At 41.1% G+C, this 25,230-nt stretch overlaps 1 protein-coding gene across 1 annotated transcript in view; it reads right to left on the reverse strand.

Annotated features, from left to right (window-relative positions):
- Positions 1-24,084, reverse strand: part of CMTM6 (CKLF like MARVEL transmembrane domain containing 6) — a 41,272-nt gene extending 17,188 nt beyond the window's left edge. The window contains exons 1-2 of the mRNA XM_061195229.1: positions 23,870-24,084; positions 5,552-5,728 (exon numbers count right to left, since the gene is read on the reverse strand). Of these exons, the coding sequence (XP_061051212.1) occupies positions 5,552-5,728; positions 23,870-24,007 (315 nt within the window). The 5' untranslated portion in view covers positions 24,008-24,084. The remainder of the gene's footprint in view (positions 1-5,551; positions 5,729-23,869) is intronic.
- Between the last annotated feature and the right edge of the window lie 1,146 nt (positions 24,085-25,230).

Here is a 25,230-nt window from a genome sequence, read left to right on the forward strand (position 1 = left end):
TATTTCCATTTCTCTAGGAGGTGGGTCAAAAAGGATCTTACTGTGATTTATGTCATAGAGTGTTCTGCCTATGTTCTCCTCTAAGAGTTTTATAGTGCCTGGCCTTACATTTAGGTCTTTAATCCATTTTGAGTTTATTTTTGTGTACGGTGTTAGGGAGTGTTCTAATTTCATTCTTTTACATGTAGCTGTCCAGTTTTCCCAGCACCACTTACTGAAGAGGCTGTCTTTTCTCCATTGTATAGTCTTGCCTCCTTCATAAAAAATAAGGTGACCATATGTGCATGGGTTTATCTCTGGGCTTTCTATCCTGTTCCATTGATCTGTATTTCTGTTTTTGTGTCAGTACCATACTGTCTTGATACTGTAGCTTTGTAGTATAGTCTGAAGGCAGGGAGCCTGATTCCTCTAGCTCCATTTTTCTTTCTCAAAATTGCTTTGGCTACTCAGGGTCTTTTGTGTTTCTATATAAATTGTGAAATTTTTTGTTCTACTTCTGCGAAAAATGCCATTGGTAGCTTGATAGGGATTCCATTGAATCTGTAGATTGCTTTGGGTAGTATAGTCATTTTCAAAATGTTGATTCCTCCAATCCAAGAACATGGTATATCTCTCCATCTGTTTGTATCATCTTTAATTTCTTTCATCAGTGTCTTATAGTTTTCTGCATACAGGTCTTTTGTCTCCTTAGGTAGGTTTATTCCTAGGTATTTTATTCTTTTTGTCGCAATGGTAAATGGGAGTGTTTCCTTAATTTCTCTTTCTGATCTTTCGTTCTTAGTGTATAGGAATGCAAGACATTTCTGTGCATTAATTTTGTATCCTGCTACTTTACCAAATTCATTGATTAGCTCTAGCAGTTTTCTGGTAGAGTCTTTAGGATTCTCTATGGATAGTACCATGTCATCTGCAAACAGTGGCAGATTTACTTCTTCTTTTCCAATGTGGATTCCTTTTATTTCTTTTTCTTCTCTGACTGCCATGGCTAAAGCTTCCAAAACTATGTTGAATAAAAAGGGTGAGAGTGGGCAACCTTGTCTTGTTCCTGATCTTAGTGGAAATGGTTTCAGTTGTTCACCATTGAGAATGATGTTGGCTGTGGCTTTGTCATATATGGCCCTTATTATGTTGAGGTAAGTTCCCTCTATGCCTACTTTCTGGAGGGTTTTTATCATAAATGGGGGTTGAATTTTGTTGAAAGCTTTTTCTGCATCTACTGAGATGATCATATGGTTTTTCTCCTTCAATTTGTTAACATGGTGTATCACATTGATTGGTTTGTGTATATTTAAGAATCCTTGCGTTCCAGGGGTAAACCCCACTTGATCATGGTGTATGATCCTTTTAATGTGCTGTTGGATTCTGTTTCCTAGTATTTTGTTGACGATTTTTGCATCTATGTTAATCAGTGATATTGGCCTGTAGTTTTCTTTCTTTGTGACATCTTTGTCTGGTTTTCGTATCAGGGTGATGGTGGCCTCATAGAATGAGTTTTGGAGTGTTCCTCCCTCTGCTATATTTTGGAAGAGTTTGAGAAGGATAAGTGTTACCTCTTCTCTAAATGCTTGACAGAATTCGCCTGTGAAGCCATCTGGTCCTGGGCTTTTGTTTGTTGGAAGATTTTTAATCACAGTTTCAATTTCAGTGCTTGTGTCTGTTCTGTTTATATTTTCTATTTCTTCCAGGTTCAGTCTCGGAAGGTTGTGCTTTTCTAAGAATTTGTCCATTTCTTCCAGGTTGTCTGTTTTATTGGCATATAGTTGCTTGTAGTAATCTCTCATGATCCTTTGTATTTCTGCAGTGTCAGCTGTTACTTCTCCTTTTTCATTTCTAATTCTACTGATTTGAGTCTTCTCCCTTTTCTTCTTGATGAGTCTGGCTAATGGTTTATCAATTTTGTTTCTCTTCTCAAAGAACCAGCTTTTAGTTTTATTGATCTTTGCTATTCTTCCTTCATTTCTTTTTCATTTACTTCTGATCTGATCTTTATGTTTTCTTTCCTTCTGCTATTTTGGGGCTCTTTTGTTCTTCTTTCTCTAATTGCTTTAGGTGTAAGGTTAGGTTGTTTGAGATGTTTCTTGTTTCTTGAGGTAGGATTGTATTGCTATAAACTTCCCTCTTAGAACTGCATTTGCTGCATCCCATAGGTTTTGGGTCGTCGTGTTTTCACTGTCATTTGTTTCTAGGCATTTTTTGATTTCCTCTTTGATTTCTTCAGTGATCTCTTGGTTATTTAGTAGTGTATTGTTTAGCCTCCATGGGTTTGTATTTTTTACAGAGTTTTTTTCTGTAATTGATATCTAGTCTGATAGCATTGTGGTCGGAAAAGATACTTGATATGATTTCAATTTTCTTAAATTTACCAAGGGTTGATTTGTGACCCAAGATATGATCTATCCTGGAGAATGTTCCATGAGCACTTGAGAAGAAAGTGTATTCTGTTGTTTTTGGATGGAATGTCCTATAAATATCAATTAAGTCCATCTTGTTTAATGTATCATGTATAGCTTGTGTTTCCTTATTTATTTTCATTTTGGATGATCTGTCCATTGGTGAAAGTGGGGTGTTAAAGTCCCCCACTATGATTGTATTACTGTCTATTTCCCCTTTTATGGCTGTTAGCATTTGCCTTATGTATTGAGGTGCTCCTATGTTGGGTGCATAAATATTTACAATTGTTATATCTTCTTCTTGGATTGATCCCTTGGTGTCCTTCTTTGTCTTCTGCAAGAGTCTTTATTTTAAAATCTATTTTGTCTGATATGAGAATTGCTACTCCAGTTTTCTTTTGATTTCCATTTGCATGATATCTTTTTCCATCCCCTCACTTTCAGTCTGAATGGGTCCCTAGGTCTGAAGTGTGTCTCTTGTAGACAGCATATAGATGGGTCTTGTTTATGTATCCATTCAGCCAGTCTATGTCTTTTCGTGGGAGCATTTAATCCTTTACATTTAAGGTAGTTATCAATATGTATGTTCCTATTACCATTTTCTTAATTGTTTGGGGTTTGTTATTATAGGTCTTTTCCTTCTCTTGTGTTTCCTGCAGAGAAGTTCCTTTAGCATTTGTTGTAAAGCTGGTTTGGTGGTGCTGAATTCTCTTAGCTTTTGCTTGTCTGTAAAGGTTTTAATTACTCCGTCTAATCTGAACGAGATCCTTGCTGGATAGACTAATCTTGGTTGTAGGTTTTTCCCTTTCATCACTTTAAATATGTCCTGCCATTCCCTTCTGGCTTGCAGAGTTTCTGCTGAAAGATCAGCTGTTAACCTTATGGGGATTCCCTTGTATGTTATTTGTTGTTTTTCCCGTGCTGCTTTTAGTATCTTTTCTGTGTATTTAATTTTTGATAGTTTGATTAGTATGTGGCTTGGCATGTTTCTCCTTGGATTTATCCTGTATGGGACTCTCTGTGCTTCCTGGACTTGGATTAACTACTTCCTTTCCCATGTTAGGGAAGTTTTCAACTATAATCTCTTCAAATATTTTCTCAGTCCCTTTCTTTTTTCTCTCCTTCTTCTGGGACCCCTATAATTCTAATGTTGTTGCGTTTAATGTTGTCCCAGAGGTCTCTAAGACTGTCCTCAATTGTTTTCATTCTTTTTTGTTTATTCTGCTCTGCAGTAGTTATTTCCACTATTTTATCTTCCAGGTCACTTATCTGTTCTTCTGTCTCAGTCATTCTACTATGGATTCCTTCTAGAGAATTTTTAATTTCATTTATTGTGTTGTTCATCATTGTTTGTTTGCTCTTTAGTTCTTCTAGGTCCTTGTTAAACGTTTCTTATATTTTCTCCATTCTAGTTCCAAGATTTTGGATCATCTTCACTATCATTACTCCGAATTCTTTTTCAGGTAGACTGCCTATTTCCTCTTCAATTGTTTGGTCTGGTGGGTTTTTACCTTGCTCCTTCATCTGCTGTGTGTTTCTCTGTCTTCTCATTTTGCTTAACTTACTGTGTTTGGGGTCTCCTTTTCGCAGGCTGCAGGTTCGTAGTTCCCGTTGTTTTTGGTGTCTGCCCCCAGTGGCTAAGGTTGGTTCAGTGGGTTGTGTAGGCTTCCTGGTGGAGGGGACTAGTGCCTGTGTTCTGGTGGATGAGGCTGGATCTTGTCTTTCTGGTGGGCAGGACTGTGTCTGGTGGTGTGTTTGGGGGTGTCTGTGACCTCATTATGATTTTAGGCAGCCTCTCTGCTAATGGTGGTGTTGTGTTCCTGTCTTGCTAGTTGTTTGGCATAGGGCATCCAGCACTGTAGGTTGCTGGTCGTTGAGTGGAGCTGGGTCCTAGCGTTGAGATGGAGATCTCTGGGAGATCTTTTGCCGTTTGATATTACGTAGAGCCAGGAGGTCTCTGGTGGACCAATGTCCTGAACTTGGCTCTCCCACCTCAGAGGCACAGGCCTGATACCCGGCCTGAGCACCAAGACCCTGTCAGCCACACGGCTCCATCTGTTATTCTTCTCTTTTTTCTGTTTTTTTTCTCAAGAGTTTCTTCCTCCTGTTTTCTGTTTATCTCCTGTCTTCTTTGTCCATTTTTTCTTGATTGATCTCCCTTTGACTTTCACCCTGTAGCTCTCTCTGGGCTTCTATTTCGACAGGAACAATGGGACTCTCGATGGTGTGGGCCACTTCTTTTGCCAGTTGGCCGAGCAGAAGTGTTTGTAGGCGGATTGTTAACCACTGTGCCACCAGGAAAGTCCCTCTCTTTTTTTATTAGTTAAAATTTACCCTAATTTTTATCTTTTCCCTCAAAACTGTGAATTCTTTCATAAATCAACCCTGATAGTTACAATTCCTCATAAACCACTCCTGATAACTTGAATGCTATTGAAGAAATAAACTGCTCAATTCTTTCTTCCTTAAATGCAGTAACTATGTAAATTATCTTATTTGTTATCTCAAAAATCCATATTATACTCAAATAAAAACAGAGGGTCAGCAGACTAAGTCTTTAGAAAGTTATACATCTCTAATTTTGTGAGTATAAAATTCTCACATAGACTTTTATTAAAAGGGAAATTTCTGCACAATGAATTTAACAAATATCTTCTAAATTCACTTATAGAGAACTTTCTTTCATAAAATAAAATCAAAACAAAATAGGTAGAATTACATGTTCTTTTGTTTAAAGGCTTCAGAAATATCAATATATCACGTTAGTTCATTACTCCATCTCTTACGTCCGGCATAACGCCTGGCCTACAATAGGCACACAGTGAATAACTGTAGAACCAGTGAGTGACAGTCTGAAATGTGAGAAATCAAAAGTGACAAAACCCTAGTTTTTACAAAATACCTCATGTGAATTAGATTAAACGACCAATAACTGTAAATTATCAGCAGTGTCTGTCACTCTCGTTCTAATTTCACCTTCCCCCTCTACCATACCATCTGGCAGGGAAAAACTGAGTTGCTTAGAGGCAGAGCTGGAACAATGGATAGAGTCTTTTCCTGTTACTGAGTTATGAAAGCATTACTACTGTGAACAATACAACTACACAAGATCCAAAAATATCTAAATTCTTGTTATAGGGATTATATTTTTTCATGCTTACCGATGACTTGACTTTTGCGGGATCAACTTTGTCATAAACTGGAGTGCAGTACACAATCAGCATAAGGAGACTCAGCAGAAAGGCACTGCAGCTTACAAATTCGAAAAAATAAAGGCCTCCACACAAAGTACATTGTGACACAACTTCCTCACAGATAAAGGCCAACACAGACAGCACCTACAAAAGAAACAAAACATTTTGCTTAAGTGTTTTTCAGGGAAACCTACAGTATTCAGAAAACACCACCTGTTCACTCAAATATTTATCAAGTGGAGACTCAGCAAACAAGATTACTGAATGAGGGCTTCCCCGGTGGCACAGTGGTTGAGAATCTGCCTGCTAATGCAGGGGACACGGGTTCGAGCCCTGGTCTGGGAAGATCCCACATGCCACGGAGCAACTAGGCCCGTGAGCCACAACTACTGAGCCTGCGTGTCTGGAGCCTGTGCTCCGCAACAAGAGAGGCCGCGATAGTGAGAGGCCCGTGCACCGCGATGAAGAGTGACCCCCGCTCACTGCAACTAGAGAAAGCCCTCGCACAGAAACGAAGACCCAACACAGCCATAAATAAATAAATAAATAAATAAAATTAAAAAAAAAAGAAAAGAAACGGAAAGCTTTAAAAAAAAAAAAAAAAGATTACTGAATGAACCTGATCTACACATAATTTACACTCCAGTTGCCTTGAAGGGAATACAGGTACACAGATAATTAAGTACCTACTGTGTGCTAAATGCTAGAATAGGAGAAGTCCGGGGTGTTGTTATAAAAGCACACAGAAAAGGCACTCAACCTGGAGGTTGGGAAGGGCTTCCGGAAGGAAAGCCGAGACCAGAAGGACAGTAGAGTCAGTTGTGGGGTGAAAGATAGGGGGAAAAGTTCCAGGCAGAGAAGCAGTGCACAGAAAGACCTAGAAGTGAGAGAGCTCGGTACCTTCCCACGCCAACCACACACAGATATCCCACAACCTCCACTCAACTGTGAAAGTGAGTTGAGTCAACATGGCTAACGCGTCAGAAGGGAGGGGATGGCAGCACAGAAATGATGAAATGAGACCAGAGAGGTAATAAGCAGAGACCAGATCTAAATGCCCCCTTTTACTAGTTTAAGGAATCTGGATTTTAAGGGTTTTTAAAGCAAAGGGGTAGGGACTTCCCTGGTGGCGCAGTGGTTAAGAATCCGCCTGCCAATGCAAGGGGCACAGGTTTGAGCCCTGGTCTGGGAAGATCCCACATGCCGTGGAGCAACTAAGCCTGAGCGCCACAACTACTGAGCCTGTGCTCTGGAGCCCAAGAGCCACAACTACTGAGCCCGTGAGCCACAACTAGTGTGCCCACGTGCCACAACTACTGAAGCCCGCGTGCCTAGAGCCCGTGCTCCACAACAAAGAGAAGCCACTGCAATGAGAAGACCGCGCACCGCAACGAAGAGTAGCCCCCGCTCGTCACAACTAGAGAAAGCCTGCACGCAGCAACGAAGACCCAACGCACCCAAGAATAAATTTTAATAAATAAATAAATAAATTTATAAAGCAAAGGGGTAACATGATCAGGTTTATGCTTTTAGTAGTTCTTTATAGCTACAATATAAAGAAGGGACAGGGAGGAGAGATGGTGGGGGAGACGGGGAGGGGGAGACAGTGGGGGAGGGCAAAACTGGGGCTGGACATCCAGTTGGGGAAGCTGATGTCAGAAATCAGAGGAAAGGTAGTGAGCAGGGTAGTAGTAATGGAAAAGAGTGAAATCACTGGAAGATGCAGTAGAAGCCCTCATCAGACAGGATGAATACAAACGGAATAGGAAACAAGATAATACATATATGCTTAAACCATTTTATTTTCATTTAGAACAAAAAGGCACATTTATTTATTCAGTCTTTTGAAGTGGGCCTTTTCTTTGAGAATGCACCTGATTGGAATTCCCCATCGTGTTCTCTGCATTAATCACTTCCATCATTTATGACTACCACTTCCAGATGTTATGATGTTATTTGAAGTGGAGCAAGATCTGGGACACCTGAGAAGCAGCGCGCAGAATCCTTCTAGAGTCGGACTAGTTTTACTGGCCTTTCACAGTTGCCTTGCTCTTACTTAATTCCACTGCAAGTATTTTAGTAGCTTTTTTGGTCTTTCCAAAGCATTCAATTTATTTTCATAGAAACAATTCCTTTTCACATTCAATTTTAGTCTTGCAGTTATTTAACTGGCCATTAAAAGTATAATTTTGGGGACTTCCCTGGTGGTCCAGTGGCTAAGACTCTGCACTCCCAATGCAGGGGGCCTGGGTTCGATCCCTAGTCAGGGAACTAGATCTCCCATACCGCAACTAAGAGTTTGCATGCTGCAATGAAGATCCCGCACGTAGCAGTGAAGATCCCACGTGCCGCAACTAAGATGCAGCGCAGTTAAATAATTTTTTTTAAAGTATAATTTTTATGCATTTGCACTGAATGGAGAACAGTTATCTCTGGCTAATTCGCCAACTCAATTAAATGCAGATGCTTTTAACAGCGCTCCCACTGTTGTGTGATGTGGTATTAACACACTGGTGCCTCACTGAAGAAAGAAGAGTTTTTCTTCTTTTTAAGAGGCAAGGGTGCTGGGAAGAAAATAAATTCCATTTTAAATACGCTGTATATGAGAGGTCTGCGGAAGAGTTAGGTGGAGCTGGCTACGAGGCAAAAGGATATATGGGTCTGGAGCTCAGGGGACAGGTCTGAGGTGGAGACCAAGATGTGGGAGATTACCCAGAATGAGGAAAGTCGGCCCTGTGCAGAACTGTGAGGAACCCCAAGATTTAAGGGATGAACAGAGGGGGAGACAACAGCAAAGGACAATTAGGAGCAGCAGTCCAAGGGGTAGTCGATCAAGAGAAAGTATTTCTACTCAGAGCAAGTAATCAAGAGTGCTGAATGCTACTTAAAAGTACTGAAACGCTTACATGAGACTGAGCTACAGGGTTGCTGGTGACATCAACAGGACCATTTCAGTGTGCTCAGGGAGGCAACCTAGATTACTGTACTGTACACTGGAAGTGAGGGCTAGACAAGGCAGTACAATAGAGGCAGCCCAGTCACCCAGTGGATGAGGTCAAAGGGAAAGGAATTTAAAGACAGGAGAGAACTGAGCATGTTTAAATGCTCAGACAGAAACCTGTAAGATGTCTAAAGACAGAGAAAGAAAAGAGGATCTCTAAAGGCAAGATTCAGGGCTCAAGGTGTGAGGCTAACTCTCCTCTAGAAATAGGAAGGAAGAGAAGAGATTCACTTGTGCAGTTTGTGTGGGTTTTGTAGAAGCTAAGGGAATTTCCTTCTGGGCATTAAACCATCAAAATGACTGATGACCCAAGTCAAAGCCTTTTGGGAAATGCTGTCTCACACAAGTCAGGCCAGCAGGAGCAACCAGATATATTAATGGCAATAAGACTGCTACCAAAATCAACACATACGTAAGTATATATAATCAAAATTTTATCCTACGAAACACTTTCATCAAATCAGAGGTCAATAGTACAGCCACTCTGGAAAACAGGTTAGCAGTTTCTTTAAAAACTAAGCATGCAACTGCCGTATGACCCAGCAACTGCATTCCTACATTCTGTATATGACCAAGAGAAATGAAAACTTACGTTCCTGCAAAAACTGATACATGAATGTTCATAACATTTTACTCGTCAGAGACCCAAACTCTAAACATTACAGATGTCCTTCAATGGTTATGCAAACTGTGGTAATCCATACCATGGAATACTACTTAGCAATAAAAAGGAACAAACTTGGTATATGCAACAATCTGGATGAATCTCCAGAGAACTATGCAAAGTGAAAAAAATCCAATCTCCAAAGGTTACATACTGCATGACTCCATTTATATAATAACAAAGCTTATAGAGATGGAGAACTAATTAGTGGTGGCCAGGGGAGAGGGGAGAGGTGTGGCTATAAAAGGGGTGGCACGAGGGAACCGCGTGGTGATGGAACAGTTTTTTTTTTTTAATTTTTATTCATTTATTTATTTATTTTTTGGCTGCATTGGGTCTTCGTTGCTGCATGCAGGCTTTCTCTAGTGGCGGCGAGCGGGGGTTACTCTTCGTTGCGGTGCGCAGGCTTCTCGTTGCAGTGACTTCTCTTGTTGCGAAGCATGGGCTCTAGGTGCGCAGGCTCAGTAGTTGTGGTGCACGGGCTTAGTTGCTCCGTGGCATGTGGGATCTTCCCGGACCAGGTATTGAACCCGTGTCCCCTGCACTGGCAGGTGGATTCTTAACCACTGCGCCACCAGGGAAGTCCGATGGAACAGTTCTGATTCTTGATTGCAGCAGTGATTAAGGAAGCTACACTTGAGAAAACAGCATAGAGGTGTACACACACACGCATGAATGCAAAGGACCTCCCTTTACATTTTGTTTTTGCAAGTTCCTGGGATTCTATAATTATTTCAAAATAAAAAGTTAAAAAAAGTCAAATCCAAATTGGCATCTAAACCTCTAAGGGATTTCCCCCTTCCTGTTGGCAATACAAAATTCATATATTCCCACAACTGAAAAGAATGCATGTAAGGATGAAAATAGGTCCTATTGCTGTGATTTCCTGGAAGTTAATGAGGCATAAAATAGTCCAGAATATCCCAAACAACTTCCTCACATCAGACAGATGCTAGGCGAGGCATTCCCAGTCACTGCAACACAGGATAAAGTGACACACCAAGACAAGTCCCAAAAGGTCATTGTGTAAAAGTACTTCTCCACCTGTAATTATAATTACAAGAGAAGTTTTTATAAGTCTACAGTATAATAAGATACCAAATGTTTTAATATTCCATTTGCTTTATTCTCGACTCTATGTTAAATCTTGTCTAAGTTGTAGGAGTTTCTCTATGAGACATTTGCAAAATATACCTGAGGTGTATGAAAGTCAATTAACTATGAGAAGATATGAGCCTAAAATTGGGGTGTGAGAATAGTTGATCTTGAACCATTCTTCTCTACAATAATGAAATTATCAGGAACACTCATCAGTGCAGGCTATAAGACAATAAAATCTTATCTGCAGTAGAGACACAGACTGCTTATCTACTCTCCCTAAGAAAAGGGCAGCTTTTCAGCTGGGCCAGAAGCAATCAGTGACAAGTCATTACAAGTCCTATTCCAAACTTATTAAAGGAGTCATTCTTACTGACCTTAAGCCCTAAAGCAGTATCAAGAGGAGGAGGAGGGTTCTGCATGGACATCCTAGAGAATGAAGGGGTACTAGATCAAGTTCAGAATTTACTAGTTCTTATTCCCAGATAAAGGCCAAGAAATTAGCATGACAAGCTATATTCAGTATGAAAATTTCTCCTGATTCCCCATCTCTGATGTTACTAACCTTCCTTTAAAATCTCCCACAGCACTGTACAGTCTCTAATACAATATAAAGAGATCATTTCACAATATATACAAATATCACATTATTATGTTGTACATCTGAAACTGTTACATGTCAATTATACCTCAATTTAAAAAATAAATTAGAGGGAGACCTTCAAGATGGCAGAGGAGTAAGATGTGGAGATCACCCTCCTCCCCACAAATACATCGGAAATACATCTACATGTGGAACAACTCCTACAGAACACCTACTGAATGCTGGCAGAAGACCTCAGACTTCCCAAAAGGGTGCACGAGGAGAGGGGATTCAGAGCACCGCCTAAAGGAGCTCCAGAGACGGGCGCGAGCCACGGCTATCAGCACGGACACCAGAGACAGGCATGAAACGCTAAGGCTGCTGCTGCAGCCACCAAGAAGCCTGTGTGCAAGCACAGGTCACTATCCACACGTCCCCTCCCGGGAGCCTGTGCAGCCCGCCACTGCCAGGGTCCCACGATTCAGGGACAGTTTCCCCGGGAGGACACACGGTGCAACTCGGGCTGTTGCAACGTCACGCCAGCCTCTGCCACCGCAGGCTCGCCCCACATTCCACACCCCTGCCCCCCCACCCCCCCCACCCCCCGCCTGAGAGAGCCAAAGCCCCCTAATCAGCTGCTACTTTAACCCCATCCTGTCTGGGCAGGGAACAGATGCCCTCAGGCGACCTACATGCAGGGGTGGGGCCAAATCCAAAGCTGAACCCCCAGGGGCTGTGCGAACAAAGAAGAGAAAGGGAAATCTCTCCCAGCAGCCTCAGGAGCAGCCAATTAAATCTTCACAATCAACTTGATGTACCCTGCATCTCTGGAATACCTGAATAGACAACGAATCATGCCAAAATTGAGGTGGTGGACTTTGGGAGCAACTGTAGACTTGGGGTTTGTTTTCTGTATCAGATTTATTTCTGGTTTTATGTTTATCTTAGTTTAGTATTTAGAGTTTGCCATCATTGGTAGATTTGTTTATTGATTTGGTTGCTCTCCTTTTTTAAAAAAATATATAGATATATTTTTTTCCTTTTTCTCTTTTTGAGAGTGTGTATATGTTTGCTTCTTTGTGTGATTCTGTCTGTATAGCTTTGCTTTTACCATTTGTCCTAGGGTTCTGCCTGTCCGTTTTTTTTGTTTTGTTTTTTTTTCAGTATAGTTTTTAGCACTTATCATTGCTGGATTTGTTTTTTTGGTCTGGTTGCTCTCTTCTTTCTTTTTTTTTTTTTTTCTTTTTTGATTACTTTTAAATTTTTTTTAATAATTATTTTAATTTTTTATTTTAGTAACTTTATTTTATATTTTTCTTTCTTTTTTTCTCCCTTTTCTTCTGAGCCATGTGGCTGACAGGGTCTTGGTGCTCTGGCCGGGTGTCAGGCCTGTGCCTGTGAGGTGGGAGAGCCGAGTTCAGGACACTGGTCCACCAGAGACCTCCCAGCTCCACGTAATATCAAACGGCAAAAGCTCTCCCAGAGATCTCCATCTCAACGCTAAGACCCAGCTCCACTCAACAACCAGCAACCTACAGTGCTGGACACCCTATGCCAAACAACCAGCAAGACAGGAACACAACCCCACCCATTAGCAGAGAGGCTGCCTAAAATCATAATAAGGCCACAGACATCCCCAAACACACCACCAGACGCGGTCTGGCCCACCAGAAAGACAAGATCCAGCCTCATCCACCAGAACACAGGCACTAGTCCCCTCCACCAGGAAGCCTACACAACCCACTGAACCAACCTTAGCCACTGGGGGCAGACACCAAAAACAACGGGAACTATGAACCTGCAGCCTGAGAAAAGGAGACCCCAAACACAGTAAGTTAAGCAAAATGAGAAGACAGAGAAACACACAGCAGATGAAGGAGCAAGGTAAAAACCCACCAGACCAAACAATAGAAGAGGAAATAGGCAGTCTACCTGAAAAAGAATTCAGAGTAATGATAGAGAAGATGATCCAAAATCTTGGAACTAGAATGGAGAAAATATAAGAAACGTTTAACAAGGACCTAGAAGAACTAAAGAGCAAACAAACAATGATGAACAACACAATAAATGAAATTTAAAATTCTCTAGAAGGAATCCATAGCAGAATGACTGAGGCAGAACGGATAAGTGACCTGGAAGATAAAACAGTGGAAATAACTACTGCAGAGCAGAATAAACAAAAAAGAATGAAAACAATTGAGGACAGTCTTAGAGACTCTGGGACAACAGTAAACGCAACAACCTTGGAATTATAGGGGTCCCAGAAGAAGAAGAGAAAAAAGAAAGGGACTGAGAAAATATGTGAAGAGATTATAGTTGAAAACTTCCCTAACATGGGAAAGGAAATAGTTAATCCAAGTCCAGGAAGCACAGAGAGTCCCATACAGGATAAATCCAAAGAGAAACATGCCAAGCCACATATTAATCAAACTATCAAAAATTAAATATAAAGAAAACATATTAAAAGTAGCAAGGGAAAAACAACAAATAACATACAAGGGAATCCCCATAACGTTAACAGCTGATCTTTCAGCAGAAACTCTGCAAGCCAGAAGGGAGTGGCAGGACATATTTAAAGTGATGAAAGGGAAAAACCTACAACCAAGATTACTCTACCCAGCAAGGATCTCATTCAGATTAGACGGAGAAATTAAAACCTTTACAGACAAGCGAAAGCTAAGAGAATTCAGCACCACCAAACCAGCTTTACAACAAATGCTAAAAAAACTTTTCTAGGCAGGAAACACGAAAAGGAAAAGACCTACAATAACAAACCCAAAACAATTAAGAAAATGGTAATAGGAAAATACATATTGATAAATACCTTAAATGTAAATGGATTAAATGCTCCCACCAAAAGACACAGACTGGCTGAATGGATACAAAAACAAGACCCACCTACATGCTGTCTACAAGAGATCCACTTCAGACCTAGGGACACATTCAGACTGAAAGTGCGGGGATGGAAAAAGATACATCATGCAAATGGAAATCAAAAGAAAGCTGGAGTAGCAATTCTCATATCAGACAAAATAGACTTTAATATAAAAACTAATACAGGAGACAAAAAAGGACACTACATAATGATCAAGGGATCAATCCAAGAAAAAGATACAACAATTGTAAATATTTATGCACCCAACATAGGAGCACCTCAATACATAAGGCAAATGCTAACAGCCATAAAAGGGGAAATTGACAGTAATACAATCATAGTAGGGGACTTTAACGCCCCACTTTCACCAATGGACAGATCATCCAAAATGAAAATAAATAAGGAAACACAAGCTTTAAATGATACATTAAACAAGATGAACTTCACTGATATTTATAGGACATTCCATCCAAAAACAACAGAATACACTTTCTTCTCAAGTGCTCATAGAACATTCTCCAAGATAGATCATATCTTGGGTCACAAATCAAGCCTCAGTAAATTTAAGAAAATTGAAATCGTATCAAGTATTTTTTCCGACCACAATGCTATGAGACTAGATATCAATTACAGGAAAAACTCTGTAAAAAATACAAACACATGGAGGCTAAACAATACACTACTTAATAACCAAGAGATCACTGAAGAAATCAAAGAGGAAATCAAAAAATACCTAGAGACAAATGACAGTGAAAACACGATGTCCCAAAACCTATGGGATGCAGCAAAAGCAGTTCTAAGAGGAAGTTTACAGCAATACAATCCTATCTCAAGAAACAAGAAACATCTCAAACAACCTAACCTTACATCTAAAGCAATTAGAGAAAGAAGAACAAAGAAGCCCCAAAGTAGCAGAAAGAAAGAAATCATAAAGATCAAATCAGAAATAAATGAAAAAGAAATGAAGAAAACAATAGCAAAGATCAATAAAACTAAAAGCTGGTTCTTTGAGAAGATAAACAAAATTGATAAACCATTAGCCAGACTCATCAAGAAAAATGGGAAAAGACTCAAATCAATAGAATTAGAAATGAAAAAGGATAAGCAACAACTGACACTGCAGAAATACAAAGGATCATGAGAGATTACTACAGGCAACTATACACCAATAAAACGGACAACCTGGAAAAAATGGACAAATTCTTAGAAAAGCACAACCTTCCAAGACTGAACCAGGAAGAAACAGAAAATATAAACAGTCCAATCACAAGTACTGAAATTGAAACTGTGATTAAAAATCTTCCAACAAACAAAAGCCCAGGACCAGATGGCTTCACAGGTGAATTCTATCAAACATTTAGAGAAGAGCTAACACCTATCCTTCTCAAACTCTTCCAAAATATAGCAGAGGGAGGAACACTCCGAAACTCATTCTACGAGGCCACCATCACCCTGATACCAAAACCAGACAAAGATGTCACAAAGAAAACTACAGGCCAACATCACTGATGAAAACAGAGGCAAAAATCGTCAACAAAATACTAGGAAACAGAATCCAACAGCACATTAAAAGGATCATACACCATGATCAAGTGGGATTTATCCCAGGGATGCAAGGATTCTTCAATATACGCAAATCAATCAATGTGATAAACCATATTAACAAACTGAAGGAGAAACACCATATGATAATCTCAACACATGCAGAAAAAGCTTTCAACAAAATTCAACCCCCATTTATGATAAAAACCATCCAGAAAGTAGGCATAGAGCAAGTTACCTCAACATAATAAAGGCCATATATAACAAAACTACAGCCAACATCGTTCTGAATGGTGAACAACTGAAACCATTTCCAATAAGATCAGGAACAAGACAAGATTGCCCACTCTCACCCCTATTATTCAACACAGTTTTGGAAGTTTTAGCCACAGCAGTCAGAGAAGAAAAAGAAATAAAAGGAATCCAAATTGGAAAAGAAGTAAAGCTGTCACTGTTTGCAGATGACATGATACTACACATAGAGAATCCAAAAGATGCTACCAGAAAACTACCAGAGCTAATCAATGAATTTGGTAAAGTTGCAGGATACAAAATTAATGCACAGAAATCTCTTGCATTCCTATACACTAAGAACGAAAGATCAGAAAGAGAAATTAAGGAAACACTCCCATTTACCATTGCGACAAAAAGAATAAAATACCTAGGAATAAACCTACCTAAGGAGACAAAAGACCTGTATGCAGAAAACTATAAGACACTGATGAAAGAAATTAAAGATGATACAAACAGATGGAGAGATATACCATGTTCTTGGATTGGAGGAATCAACATTTTGAAAATGACTATACTACCCAAAGCAATCTACAGATTCAATGGAATCCCTATCAAGCTACCAATGGCATTTTTCACAGAAGTAGAACAAAAAATTTCACAATTTATATGGAAACACAAAAGACCCTGAGTAGCCAAAGCAATCTTGAGAAAGAAAAATGGAGCTAGAGGAATCAGGCTCCCTGACTTCAAATATACTACAAAGTTACAGTAATGAAAACAGTATGGTACTGACACAAAAACAGAAATACAGATCAATGGAACAGGATAGAAAGCCCAGAGATAAACCCATGCACATATGGTCACCTTATTTTTTATGAAGGAGGCAAGACTATACAATGGTGAAAAGACAGCCTCTTCAGTAAGTGGTGCTGGGAAAACTGGACAGCTACATGTAAAAGAATGAAATTAGAACACTCCCTAACACCGTACACAAAAATAAACTCAAAATGGATTAAAGACCTAAATGTAAGGCCAGACACCATAAAACTCTTAGAGGAAAACATAGGCAGAACACTCTATGACATAAATCACAGCAAGATCCTTTTTGACCCACCTCCTAGAGAAATGGAAATAAAAACAAAAATAAACAAATGGGACCTAATGAAACTTAGAAAAGCTTTTGCACAGCAAAGGAAACCATAAACAAGACAAAAAGACAACCCTCAGAATGGGAGAAAATATTTGCAAATGAAGCAACTGACAAAGGATTAATCTCCAAAATTTACAAGCAGCTCATGCAGCTCAATATCAAAAAAACAAACAACCCCATTCAAAAATCGGTAGAAGACCTAAATAGACATTTCTCCAAGAAGATATACAGATTGCCAACAAACACATGAAAGAATGCTCAACATCACTAATCATTAGAGAAATGCAAGTCAAAACTACAATGAGGTATCACCTCACACCAGTCAGAATGGCTATCTTCAAAAAATCTACAAACAATAAATACTGGAGAGGGTGTGGAGAAAAGGGAACACTCTTGCACTGTTGATGGGAATGTAAATTGATACAGCCACTAAGGAGAACAGTATGGAGGTTCGTTAAAAAACTAAAAATAGAACTACCATAGGACCCAGCAATCCCACTACTGGGCATATACCCTGAGAAAACCATAATTCAAAAAGAGTCATGTACCACAATGTTCACTACAGCTCTATTTACAATAGCCAGGACATGGAAGCAACCTAAGTGTCCACCGACAGATGAATGGATAAAGAAGATGTGGCACATATATACAATGGAATATTACTCAGCCATAAAAAGAAACGAAATTCAGTTATTTGCAGTGAGGTGGATGGACCTAGAGTCTGTCATACAGATTGAAGTAAGTCAGAAAGAGAAAAACAAATACCGTATACTAACACATATATGTGGAATCTAAAAAAAGAAAAAAAATGTTTCTGAAGAACCTAGGGGCAGGACAGGAATAAAGACACAGACATAGAGAATGGACTTGAGGACACGGGGAGGGGGAAGGGTAAGCTGGGACAAAGTGAGAGAGTGGCGTGGACTTACATATACTACCGAATGTAAAATAGACAGCTAGTAGGAAGCAGCCACGTAGCACAGGGAGATCAGCTCGGTGCTTTGTGACCACCTATAGGGGTGGGATAGGGAGGGTGGGAAGGAGACGCAAGAGGGAGGAGATATGGGGATATATGTATATGTATAGCTGATTCACTTTGTTATGCAGCAGAAACTAACACACCACTGTAAAGCAACTATACTCCAATAAAAATGCTGAAAATAAAAAAATTTAAAAAAAATACAGTGTGTTGAGTATCATGTATCCAACATTGTAATATATATAGGAACATGTAATAACAGAGCAACAAGATTAATGTATAAGAAAAAATAAAAAAACAATAATTTTATATCTCATAATTGAGCATTTGTTATACATAAATTCAGGAAATCTCAGGAGAATGTTCAGATCCACCTGCACTAATAATAGCTGGAAAAAGATGAGTGGAAAAGCAAGACTCAAATCAGGGCCAAGAGACACACAGGATCAGGATAGGCAGAGGGCATTCCAGGTGCAGCACAAAAGGAACAGATTCATGCCAGCAAGGATTTGCACAGTAGCCCAAAAGGGATAATAAGGCAACCAAGCTAACTGGATGGGAAGTAATGAGGAAAATGGTTAAGGAGTTGAGTGACAGTGATTATCATGCCAGGGAGTATGGACTTCTAGATGCAGGCACTGCCTGTCTGGTTTAGTTGGTTAGCAGACAGGAGGAGCGGAGGACCGGGTGAGGCCTGAAGGAACATCAACAGTTCAAGGGGAGGAGGGAACAGGGCAACTTGCACCAGACAAGCAAGTCACAGGAAGTTTAACATTTCTTTCCTAAACTCTTTAAAAAGCAAGGACTTGCGGGACTTCGCTGGTGGCGCAGTAGTTAAGAATCCACCTGCCAATGCAGGGAACACGGATTCGATCCCTGGTCTGGGAAGATCCCACATGCCACGGAGCAACTAAGCCCGTGTGCCACAACTACTGAGCCTGCGATCTAGAGCCCGCGAGCCACAACTACTGAAGCCTGCGCACCTAGAGCCTGTGCTCCACAATGAGAAGCTTGCGCACCACAACGAAGAGTAGCCCCTGCTCGCCACAACTAGAGAAAGTCCGCGCGCAGCAACAAAGACCCAATGCAGCCATAAATAAATAAACAAACAAACACATAAATAAAAAATTTTTTTAAAGCAAGGACTTCCCTGGTGGTCCAATGGTTGGGACTCTGCGCTTCCAATGTAGGGGGCTACACGGTGCGGCCAAAAAAAAGAAAGGAAGTAAACACACTCCTCCAAATTGTAAATCTAACAGTGATGCTGCAGAGTGTGTGAGTGGTGTGAGGGCTGAAGTGTGGCTTATTTTATTAATCATATATATGTAAGTAATCATATATATTTATATTTGTAAGCAGACACTTTTTTGTATTAAAAAAGAAAAAAGATGGGGGCTTCCCTGGTGGCGCAGTGGTTGAGAGTCTGCCTGCCAATGCAGGGGACACGGGTTCGAGCCCTGGTCTGGGAAGATCCCACATGCCGCGGAGCAACTGGGCCCGTGAGCCACAATTACTGAGCCTGCGTGTCTGGAGCCTGTGCTCCGCAACAAGAGAGGCTGCGATAGTGAGAGGCCCGCGCACCGCGATGAAGAGTGGCCCCCACTCACTGCAACTAGAGAAAGCCCTCGCACAGAAACGAAGACCCAACACAGCCAAAAAATAAATAAATACAATTTAAAAAAAAAAAAAAAAGAAAAAAGATGTGAAAGTTACGGGAAGAAGTTTGAGAAATGTGTGGTCACCAGCATTAAATACCAAAGTGGTTAAAGATTGGAAAAGAGATAAAGTCACTGAATTGCGTAAGGAAATAATGGTGAATGCAACCCATAAATTTAGAGGCTCACTGATTACTTTCTGGTAAACAGTTTTGCTCTCAATGGCATGAAGGCATGTACTCAAGATTGCTTACGGAATATTAGGCTAAGCACCTAACAACAGTACGTACACCCAATGCGGCTCCTTCTAATGACATGAAATTTTACCCAAACACAATTAAGGGAATTATCAAGCTGTTAGAGTTGGGAGAGCCCTTGGAGAGCACAGTCTCCCAGCCTCATGCTTACAGTTGATTGACTTAATCTCTGACAGACTATATCCCAAGTTAGCCAGGCACAGACAAGAACCCGGGTCTCCTAACTCCCACTCTGTACTTGTTTCCCCCCCATAAAGCACTGCTTAGTAAGTTCATTTTACGACTATGTATGTTTGTGTAGGTTTTCCCTGTAAGTTGGGTTTTTGAAGTTACAACTATAGTTTTGTGCATTTCCCCTTTTGCTGTTAAATCGTACATTAAAACCAACGTGCTAGGGTCAACACATTTGGGAAGTCTTAGTGACTAAAGATGGTCTTACAGTTCTGGTGACTTAAACATTCAGATAATGACTACCCTGTGTCTCTATTTCAGTTTCACTACCTTTTCTGAAACTTCAGTCTTCCCTAAAATTAACAGTCATCATACTACATACTAATTCTCCATAATTTAGCAGTCTACCACCAAAAAACTTCTCATAAAAAGAACTTTTTAACGTTTGCTATTGATTATAAGGCTCCATCTACACAATTATATTAGTCTGTGAATTTCTGAACTTGCTACTAAAAACCTTGTAGTGATACATAAGGTTCAAGTAAACAAATCAGTCAGCCTGAAATCAGGTAAGCCTCCCTTGCCTTCGGCAAACATTTATTCTCCCAAACGTTCGAAGATATAATTTGCTGACATTACAGATCTTCTTCAAGGTAAAAACAGAGCATTTCAATTTAGTGCCTATCAGTTTTCACATTTAAATCATGAAAAGAGCACCAACATAATACAAACTGCTTCTAAGTGATCTGTTTCTTGGCACTTACAGAGTAACAATATTTATAATTTAATAAATTTAAATGACTGGTGAATTCTAAATCAAACTGCTTGCCTGAAGAGCCATTATGGGGACTTCCCTGGTGGCGCAGTGGTTAAGAATCCACCTGCCAATGCAGGGGACACGGGTTCGATCCCTGGTCCAGGAAGACCCCACATGCTGCTAAGCAACTAAGCCCGTGCACTGCAACTTCTGAGCCTGCGCTCTAGAGCCCGCGAGCCACAGCTACTGAGCCCACGTGCCACAACTACTGAAGCCCGCACACTCTAGGGCCCACCTGCCGCAACTACTAAGCCAGCATGCTCCAACCACTGAAGCCCGCGTGCCTAGAGCCCGTGCTCTGCAACAAGAGAAGCCACCGCAATGAGAAGCCCCCGCTCGCCGCAACTAGAGAAAGCCCGCGCTCAGCAACAAAGACCCAACACAGCCAAAAAAAAAAAAAAAAAAGTCATTATAATCATAGTACTATGCAGCCTTCAGGACATTCAATTGGTACCATAAACACAATGTCGGCTTGTGGCAGAGAGAATATCACACATACTTAGATCACTGCACCAGTTTACTAGCAAGGAAGTAGGTTGCCAAAGGTCTGTTCTCCCTTAAAACAAAAACAAACTCCCTCAAAAATAACAATAGCAACAAAAACGTCACAAAATAAAATATGGGCATAAGGACCAATCTAAGGATAGAATAAACTAATAAAGTGACTGCATAAATTTAGACCTGCAATGACTCCTTATGGTAAATTCTCAGCTGAATCTCTATTTCTTCAGCTCTGGAAGGGTGGATGGACAAGCCTCTGACAAAATTAAGGTCACATCTGAATGGTAGACAGAGCCATGTAACTCCCAGAGTATGTTAACTCAAGAGCTGGTTATTCTCTTTTCTCTCTAACCTCCCCTTCTGTTTGTAGGCTCCGTTCTCTATCTACCCTTTGGTGTTCAGCTCTGTATCAGCAAGCACATCCCACAGAGCCTCAGAGATTTCTAAAAATCTTCAGAGTGGAAAGAACCTCAGAGGAAATCCAATGCAACTTCCTAGGTAGGACTCTAAGAATTTCCTAAGTACACAGTGTTTTTTAAGTTTTAGAATAAGATTCATTTCCCTTTTGGGGTCTTTGAGAATCTGATAAGATTTATGGGTCTAGAATAATGTACCCAAACACAGAAATGCACTATATTTTGAATAAAATGTCACAGGGCTTGCAGGTCTCTTATTAAAGTACCTCCTCTTTTGATTATGGGTTTCTCCACTACGGTTGTTTCCTTCTTGGAGCTTTCCAATTCTATTTAATTAAAAAATAAGTTATCTAAAGTAAAACAACTTAAAGCAGAGTTTGAGTTAAGGCAAAGAAGACTCTGCCTGTTGCCCCTGGCTGGATGACAGTTTTCATTTATTCCATATATAACTTCCTTGGGACTTTCTGGGTAACTCCTATAATACACTGTTGTGAAGAGGTAAGACACTAAAACAGACAAAGCAGGAACAAAAAGAAAACCATCAAAATGAAAGGCAATAATGAAGAAATATTTTTTTAAATCTATATTAGAGAAAGTGTTCTTGTAACATTACAAGTTCCCCATAAACAGAGGGAATTCCCTGGCGGTCCAGTGGTTAGGACTCCGAGCTTTCACTGCGGAGGGCACGGGTTCGATCCCGAGTCAGGAAACTAAGATCCCGCAAGCTGTGCAGTGGCAGTTTTTATTCTCTCGCTCTTTCTCCTATGGATGATGGAGAACAAGCAGCAATAGTCTAACAACCCTCGAAAGGCAAACTCATCTTCCTCTCCTCACCACATCCAAGTAAAAAGTCTATCCAAACTTCTGGCTGTATTCTATTCTGAAGACATGGAACTACAGTTTACTAAACTATAAACAAGGTACTGGGAAATTTTACTTTAGATTTGCCAGTTCTGATTAGAAAGGAAAAATAAAGGCAACTAAAAAGAGATTTAATGGGCAACAGACCAGAATTTATGATGTCTTTTGAGCCGCAAGAGTGCTTCAGATGAATATTAACCCTCTTCTGTTCTAAAGAGTTGTACTATTTATGTAGAAACATTTTAGCTCTAAGGCAGAGAAACATAGCTGATATCTTAAAGCCAAGTGAGAGCTGACAAGAGGAAGAGAAGAAGGAAGCCCTTCTGGGTAGAAGGAACCGCCCATGCAAAGGAACAATGGCAGGAGGGAGCTGATGACACCTGGTAAGAACAGAAAGGTTGCCAGTATGGAATTAAAAGGAGATAGAGCCAGACCCTTGGGTTCCACAGGCCACAGTGTCACTTGCTTCCAAGTGACTCCCCAATTATTCTCAGAAGTGATCATTTTGGTGGCTAAAAAGTACTGTTTGTTTTCTGACTACTATTTTTCTATCCAATAAAAGTAGGTCATCTGAGTTCCAAGAATATAAGTTCTGGTTACCTGATTTCTAAGAACTTAAGATTTTTCCAAGGAAACTAACTGGCTATTTTCACTTGGTTGGTTCAAAAAACCAACCCAACCCATAAACACTCTAAACAGTCTGAGTTTTCCTCCTGCAGAAAATGTTACCTATCATTGGTTAAAACAGAACATAGGAGCTTAATATGTGTGTAGTCTGAATTAAAATTTAAATCTCAAAGATGTTTTGATTTTTTCAGTAGTAGGTTTAAGGTCCTTAACCAATGCCCAAAGTAAACTGAAACTCAGCGACACTGAAAAAGAATGCCCTCGCTCTGCTGCCTGCACACAACACACACAAAAAGCTGTCCTTTTGACTTCGTATTTGGTACACACATATTGCTCATTCAGAAGTAATTCTTTTCCAGTCAATATAAAACTTTTGGGAGACAATTTATTGGACACACACATCTCTATGCCTTGCGTAGTATCGGAAGACTTTGTCCAACAAATTAAACTGCCCCCTTGGGCTCGCACCAGGAAACCCGCAAGAACCAGAGAAAGATAAACAAAAAGCGTTTCATAGTCTAAATACAGGCACTTCGGGAGATAATGCAGAGTTACAGCTGGGAGAAGAGCCGAAGTCCTACACAGGAGGAGAGAAAGTCCAAGCGGCTGACTTGGGTCTCTGACGCATTTCCTGCGCCCGCCAAACACGCTCGGTGGTCCTAGGTCGCCGTCGGGGACCCAGCGGGGAGGGACCCGGGATGAGGGAGCGCCGGCGGGAAGGGGGAGCCCCGAGGGGAACGGCCCCTCCCCAGGCGGAGAGGGAAGGAACTGGAGATGTGGAAACGGCCGCTTCTTAACTGCCACTTGAGAGACGCTCGACTGTCTCCTCTCGCCCGCCCCGGCCGCGGACTCACCAGCTGAAGGAGTTTGAGGATTTGCCGGGTCCCCTTGAGCCGGCGCAGGGTGAAGTAGGCGACAAGGCCGCTCCGGGCGCCTCTGGCGGGGCCCGGGTGCGCCTCGGTGGTGGATCTGTAGACCGCTCCGTTCTCCATCGCCCACTGTCCGGGAACGCAAGGCCGCAACTGGCGTCGCCGACTTCGCCGACTCCGCTACCGGGGCCTTCACTTCCTGGGCCTCCGCCCCACTTCCGGCCGACTCCGCCCCTGCCCCGCCTCCTCCAGAGCCCCGCCCCCTGCCGCGAGGCCTTACGTCTTTTCTAACTTCTTGTAAAGATCTGCGGAGAGACTCAAGGAAAGGGAACAGCAGGTGCAAGTGTCATGAGGATCCAATGACCTCGGCTCGTTATGAAACGGCTGGTGTGGCTAGGTTAAATAAGGGAGAAAGAGAGGCGGTGAAGTTGGAGATGTAGGCAGAGGCCAGATAATGTAGGGGCCTTGCAGAGCAAGGGAAAAAATTGGATTTCATTTTAAGTGCTATGGGTTGTCTTGAAGGACTTTCAGGATTTCTCCCTCCTGCTTCTCTCTGAATTCCTTCTAGACTTAATTATCAAAATTGTTTCATTTACTTGTCTCTTTTTTGTTCACCAGCTGCTACAGCCCTATATGTTAATTTTGTGTGAACTTAAAGATACTCATCAAGGAAGGTAATTATATTTTAGCAACTGAAGTTGATCAAGTTACATGCTAGGCACACATATTTCATCCACAACAATATAATGTAGGTACTGTCATTACTTTCATTTTACAGATGAGAAAACTGAGGCTGGAACCCAGTCCTCCCAGGTACAAAAGCCCCTCCATGTCCCCCAGTTCTTGTTTTGAAAAAAAGGCTTTAGTCTCCTAGGCCTTCCCTGAGTTCCCAAGAGCAGATTCAAGCAATTACTAATTATGGAAGTGAGGAATGCAGAAACAAAAGAAAAGCAGTCAAGAAATGATAGCTCAGGGATTAAACAGAGTCCTAGTTCTTCCTCAGGGGATATATACACATAATCTGACCACAGATCTTTGAGTTGTTCTGCAGGAGCTAAGACCCCCACACTGGTGGAGGATGGTGACTACATGCTGACCACAAGCACATAGACCCCAGACTGGTTGGAACCAGAAGCTTGGTGATTAATATTCCTGAAACACCACCCTGTTACCTCAACACCAACCAATCAGAAGAAAGTCATGCCCTCTGCAACTCTCACCCCAAATGTTGCCTTTAAGACCCTCCCCTGAAAACCACCGAGGAGCTCGGGTCTTCTGAGCACAAGCTGTCCATTCTCCTTGCTGGGCCCTCTGATAAATGCAGTACTTTCCTTCACTACAACCCA

The sequence above is a fragment of the Eubalaena glacialis genome, chromosome 7 (assembly GCF_028564815.1).
Source record: "Eubalaena glacialis isolate mEubGla1 chromosome 7, mEubGla1.1.hap2.+ XY, whole genome shotgun sequence".
Classification (NCBI taxonomy): domain Eukaryota; kingdom Metazoa; phylum Chordata; class Mammalia; order Artiodactyla; family Balaenidae; genus Eubalaena; species Eubalaena glacialis.